This window comes from Hakea prostrata, chromosome 6, assembly GCF_041222555.1.
Source record: "Hakea prostrata isolate BN-2017 chromosome 6, UWA_Hpros_2, whole genome shotgun sequence".
Taxonomy (NCBI): domain Eukaryota; kingdom Viridiplantae; phylum Streptophyta; class Magnoliopsida; order Proteales; family Proteaceae; genus Hakea; species Hakea prostrata.
The window spans coordinates 13,937,273-13,943,724 of NC_142605.1; the positions used below are offsets into that span (position 1 = coordinate 13,937,273).

At 39.2% G+C, this 6,452-nt stretch overlaps 1 protein-coding gene across 1 annotated transcript; it reads left to right on the plus strand.

The window, feature by feature from the left end:
* Positions 1–3,149: 3,149 nt before the first annotated feature.
* Positions 3,150–3,990, plus strand: LOC149012302 (17.1 kDa class II heat shock protein-like). Its single transcript, XM_089160287.1, has 2 exons — positions 3,150–3,431; positions 3,543–3,990. Exons 1-2 carry the CDS (start codon positions 3,237–3,239, stop codon positions 3,810–3,812), a joined length of 465 nt encoding a protein of 154 aa, XP_089016413.1. The 5' UTR covers positions 3,150–3,236; the 3' UTR covers positions 3,813–3,990.
* The last annotated feature ends 2,462 nt before the right edge of the window (positions 3,991–6,452 follow it).

The following is a 6,452-nucleotide window of genomic DNA, read 5'->3' on the forward strand; positions in this document are numbered from 1 at the left end:
AAAGAAACAAGGTGGAAACATTAGAACCAAATGACTTTCGAATGTTTCAGGGAACTGGTTGACATGATAGGGGACCATATAGAACTTTATAGAAGAAATCAGTTGGCTATTGGTGTTGATGTCATGGTAACACTGTCTTCTGAAGAAAGAGATGAAATGTTGAAACATCATCCTATGGCTTCTAAGGAGCTCTACCCAACGCTGGTATCCGCTGAGTGTGAGTACAAGGGTGTGAGTGCCTTTAGTTATTATCCGTTGATGTTCTGCTTTAGTTTTGTCTGCTCATACTTATATCTTTTAGTTTGTTTTTAGGTTCTTCAGCATCTTATGAGAGATGTCATTAGTTTGATACTCACTTCCAAAGTTAGAGCTACAAAATCACTTATAGAATTGGAAAAAAAAAAAAACCCAAAAATTGAGTATCAGATCAATAGGAGCAATAATGAAATAATTAAACCAAAACCAACATCTCAGTGCTCAGAATTCGTGAGGTTCTTCTCCTTGTGGGCCTGCTTGTCTAAAAAAACATTAAATAAAATGCAATGACATCTTCCACTGATTTCGAACAAAAATATGGACAACAAGACTAGAAATACCGAAACGGGAGGCTGATGATCGCAAGTTAAAAATAAATAAATAAATAAAATAAGAAGACAGCAAGAACAAGAACAAAAAAAATAAGAGAACCTCCAAAATCTAGGTGGCCAAAAGAAGATCCAAAGAAGGTGTTGCAGCCACTTCTGGTGGCAAAATTTTCTCAGTGAAGAAGAACATTTCTACAGTGGATTCCACATATAAAAATCCAAAAGGGAAGACCTTACCTGCAGGAGAAAATACATCCAACAATGAGAGAGAAAGAAGATTGAGGGAAGAAGATGGAGTCGCGGGAACGATGGGAGAATCTTGGAAACAAATCTTGGGCAACCATATTTAGAACCGGGTCTAATAAAAGGTTATTTTCTTTTTGTGTTTAAAACGTATCAAAAGATGGGTCACTTTCACTTAAAATCTTACCTTCTAATCTGAGTTGTTTATTAAGAATAAACCACATATCAATCTGTAGTGCTGCACTACGGTGCACAGGAGAGGATTTTTTTTTCAAAAAAAACAAACATGGCAAACTATTTCTAAACCAACACCCCAAATTAAGCAAATTGGGGCAAGGGATACTTGTCTAGCAAAAAGATAGTTATCTATTGCAACTGCCTCATAAGAAGTTCTCAAAAAAAAATGCTTTATTTTGAAAGGGTGTGGATATGCCAAAGTTTATTCCAACAATTAGAAGAAGATGATGATGAGGATACAATATTACCTTAATTATTCAGCCATAGCAAGACATTGATAATAAGCTGATCTGACAGTAAACTTACCATTCTTTGTCTTGCCCCAAACTCAAGAATGATGAGTCTCTGCTAAGAGAAGGGGATATCCAATTTTGCTTCCACCTCAATAGGAGTGAAAAGAGACCTAAGTAGGGGAAGCTCCCAACACATGTCCTCCCAACGAATCAAATCTCTTGAGTCCAAGAAGAACCTTGATTGGTTGGGGGGAGGGGGAGGGGGGCTACTAATGCCTCTAAAAGGAAGAATAGATAACCATAGATCCTTATATATATTGGTATATACCCCCTTCCCAACTTGCCTAATTAGATCTTGCCTAAGAATGTCCTTACCAGCTAAAATACTTTGCCAGCCCCATGGGCTATAAGAAGGTGCCTTGCAACCAAGAAAAGGCGTATCTTTTATGTACTTTGCATGCATTATTTGGGCTCATAAGGAATTAGGGTTTGTAAAGAGTCTCCAACTCTATTTAGCTAATAGAGCTTTGTTAAAACAATGGACATCCTTGAAATCAAAACAACCCTCTCTTTTCCCTTTGTACAAAGTTCCCCCTTAACCCAAAACAAACTTTTTCCATGGTCATCCTTCTAGCAAAATTGACAGATATGCAAGTTTAACACATTCAACAGAGTCTGAGTCCTCTACCCATTCTTCTCCCATCACGCCTCTCTACTACAAATTTAGTAGGGAGTTAATTTCTAGTCTCTAACAAGGTGGACCAATGATAGACTCCTTTCTAAATGTGTGATAGAAGAATTGAAACGAGCAGAGTATTCCAACTCTATTAAACATTACCCATCTTATAAAACTGAATTGGTTGCCAACTAATACCTTTTTGTACGCAAGGACTTCCAACAAATTATCAAGATCAACAACTTACATGGGCACACGAGCTCAATTTTTCTATTCTTGAAGGTAAAGAATAATTTTGATACTTCATCACCATACATTTTAGGGAATGTCAATGTTAGAGATCTTAAACATACGGTAGGAGTTTTCATAATAGAATTTTCATCTCCACTAGGTAGAGGACCCCAATTCTTGAGTCCGTTTTGGAACCACCTTTCTCTTAATTTGGGGCTCGACTTCACTATCCGGCGAACGGTCAAGATAGAGATCTCGCTAAGATTTCAATCTCGATTGTGTCCGTTTCTCAAAAGTATAGAGATCGAAATCTCGGTCAAGATCTTGACCGTTCGCGACAGGTATTGCGCGTTAATTACGCAACCCCCTAGCAATTTGAATCCGGATCCTCACCCCATCAGGGTAGCACAGAGTGCTCCCGACGGGTTCCCAACCACACAAAATAGTGGGGGCCACGGATGAAATTTTAAACATTTTTTTGTTATTTCAAAAAGTGTTTTTTACTGGGCCCACTATTTTGTGTAGTCGGACACCGTCGAGGGTTCTCCGACCCCCCTCCGTTCTCTCTTGTGCCTGTGGCTTTAGTAATCCCGGTCCCCTGGTTAAATAAAATTCAAATTTATGAGTGGGTTTAAATAAAATTCAAATTTAGCTTAAATTGACTTTAGCAATTGTCCCGGGGCTGTACCCGCTCGTGCAATTTCCCCTGTACCAGTGAATGACGTGGGTTTGCATATGCAATTTACCGTGAAGGGAAAAAACAAAATTTTAAAAAGTAAGCATCCGCCACGTTGAAGAGCAACGGTTTCTCCACAGCTCGGGATGTTTCTAGATACCACTGGAGATATAAATTGAGCTTTTCTTCTCAAAGCTTCTGCTCAATTCATCCCTTCTACCCACCACATGCATCTATAAATTCCCATCCAATCTCCACCAAACCTCCAATTGGAGAATTGAACAGAAAATCTTTACGTTGGAGAACACGCGACTGTGATCTCGTCTCGTCAATAAGGTGTTCGTGAAAAGATCAAAATGGAGACAATGAGCAAAGACATGCAGAGGGTGCTCGACTTCCCAGATCAAATGGAGAAGATGTTGCAGCAACCAGCACGGCGGTATGTCAAGAATGCCAAGGCCCTTTTCCGCACACCTGCTGATATCTATGAGCACCCAACCGCCTATTTCTTCGTACTCGACATGCCTGGCCTTGAAGTCAACAACATTAAGGTATGTGTTCTGTAACCTCTACAAATTGGTCGGGAATAATGGGAATTTGCAATTGCTATTGCAGGGGATTGATGGGTTTTTTGTGTTTGATTTTGATCATTTGATGAGCAGGTGAAGGTTGAGAATGGGCTTTTACATGTGGCGGGGAAGAAGAAGAAGGCTACTGCTGCAAAGGTACCTGGGGTAGAGGGAGAACAGTTGATTCCCCTTCGAATTGAGAGGAGGAGAGCAAGGTATCTGAGGAAATTTACTCTGCCTCAGGATGCAAACCAGGAGGATGTGAAAGCCGCTTACAGGGATGGAGTGCTAACTGTGACTGTTACAAAGAAGCCAAGGGAAGATACAGATAAACCCAAGACTGTTTCGATCCCCGTTTCTTAGATGAAATGGGCTCTTTTTGTGTTCGTTTCGTCATTACATCTATATAATCTATAGAGAGATAATGTGTGTGTATGTAGTTTGGTTGATCAGTGTGTCAAAGAGTTTGAATTCGTAGTCTTGCATTCTGAATACAAACTTGTTACCTTCCTGTTTTCTGAAATCTTCTCTGTTGGGTCTAATGGTGGTGATTCAATTTCTGAAAATTGATTATTGGTGAAAAATAAACGGGTTAACTCTTTTTGGTTCTGTGCCGCTGAGGAAATTTTTTTTTTTTTTTTTTTTTTTTTCAATCATGTTCTTCCCCCTCCCCCCCCCCCCTCCCCCCCCCTTTCCGGGGGGGGGATTGTGCTCCAAAAAAATCCCCCAAAACCGGGATAAAACACCCCCCCTACCCACCACACCATGAAAGGCATGGGATACTGTTTCTCCATTATATTAATATGAATGTGATTCCTTCATTAATTGATGTCTACTCTGTTTTAAATCCTTCTCTTGAACCATCACTTTCCATTTTAGATCTTAATCTCCACTTCTAGCAATGCAGAATTGTCATTCTGTCCTAATCTCGCTGCCGCTTCGCTAATTTTATGTAATTTGGTTCTAAATCTGTTCTGAAACTTTGAATGCAAAATGGCTTCTTGATGATGTTAGAGCTATCTTGTCTCGAGGATATACTTCTGGGTTTCTCACATTGACAAGACTTGAATTAGCAGACTCAGACATCGATGGTAACTACGTATTATCAAAGATAATCTTGCAATCATTGAAGCCCCGTTGAAGTTTGTCAGCATCTTCACTGGATCACTATATGAAAGATTAATTCTGTGAATTAATGAGAAAATTGGGCATTTATATTGTTTTTGAGTGACAATACACCCATCAAGGACCCATCAAGGAAAAACCATAGGTGCACATCATTCTGATTTATTAATCAACAGATTATGGTAACCAATCAGCGGCTACTAAGGGTCATTTCTGGTTTTATTTATTTTCTTTAGACTCCTGTTCATGAGGATTTGGTGAAGGATCAGACTTTCCCAACTTCCAAAGGACACCATTGTCCTATTGGGAAAATTCACATACTTCCCTAGTTTCTTCTAAGATTCAAGAGAAGAATCTTCAAGAAAAGGAAACGAAACAGACTATAATAAGCGAAGGAACTCAGATCCTTCAATGGTTTATCGTCATCATCACAAGAATGAAAGCTAAAGAGAGGATCAAAGTAAGGGAATTTTACTTGGATTACCATCCATATAATATCATCAAATGCTTAGTGAAAAAAAAGAAAAAAAAATATAATATCAAACTTTCAATGTGTGATACAGAAGTAGAACTCGCGGAGGACATGTTGAATTGGGTTTAGAACTCGCGGCCCCATTTACAGAAGTAGTGGGAGCATCATTAACATCCAGCCCATTCAAAATGAAAATGAAAAATCAGTTAGAAATTTGAAATAGGGCCTCAAAAGGAAACATCTCTTGTAACGAGGAAATATATGGGAATATGGATGTGGTTGATAGCATACGCAGAGGATTGAACTGCAATAGTTCAGTATGAAAAAGTAATTAGGCCAGTGCATGCAGATTCAACCAAATGCCTTTTTTGGTGCTCTGTAACCCTGTTTCGTTGTGTTGACGAGTATATGGGCTTAAGACGAAAACAAGCATCACATTGTACTTAATTTAGTTCTAGAAAAACCAAATGCTAGAAGAACGTTAAACCTCCAGAAGATATGTTGAGAAGATAAATTCCCTAACAGATGAATAGATGATGCCAATTCATAATGAAAAGGAGAGCAGCAGAACATGAGGGTTGAGCTGCCTAAAAGAGTTAGGTTTCACGCAAATGTTCTTCTCATTCTATCTTAGATGAGAGAGAACATATATATATATATATATATATATATATATATATATATATATATATATATATATATATAAAAAATATGTGTGAGACAATTACAAGAAAGTACAAAATATAAAAGAAAGGGGTATAGTAGTCATTCTATCTAACACCCTCCCGCAAAGTCAAGGGGCCTGAAAGGAGCTTGAGTTTGGAACGAAGGTGCTGAAAACGAGACACGGATAAACCCTTCGTAAGTATGTCAGCAAGCTGCTCATGTGTAGATAAGTAGCGAACATGAAGACCCCCATTGGCAACTTTGTCACGAACAAAGTGAAAGTCCACCTCAATGTGTTTAGTACGAGCGTGAAACATGGGATTAGCAGAGAGATAGGTAGCACCAATATTATCACACCAAAGAGTGGGTGTGGTAGAGGATGCAAGACCAAGCTCTGTAAGAAGAGATTGCACCCATGTTAACTCAGTAGTTGCCAAAGCAAGTGCCCGATATTCGCTCTCTGTACTTGAGCGAGCAACAGTGGTTTGTTTGCGAGACTGCCAAGATATGAGATTGTCACCCAAGAATATCAAGAACCCTCCCGTAGACTTACGATCATCAGGGCACCTCGCCCAATCAGCATCAGTGTAAGCCTGTAGACCACGAGTGGAAGAGGGAGTGAGATGTAACCCATATAGTAGAGTCCCCTTGAGATATCGTAACTGTTTGTGAAATTTTAAAAGTAACCGCAAGCGCACTGTATCGTGTAGCTAATGGGTCGATCTCAAGAAGATATGCCA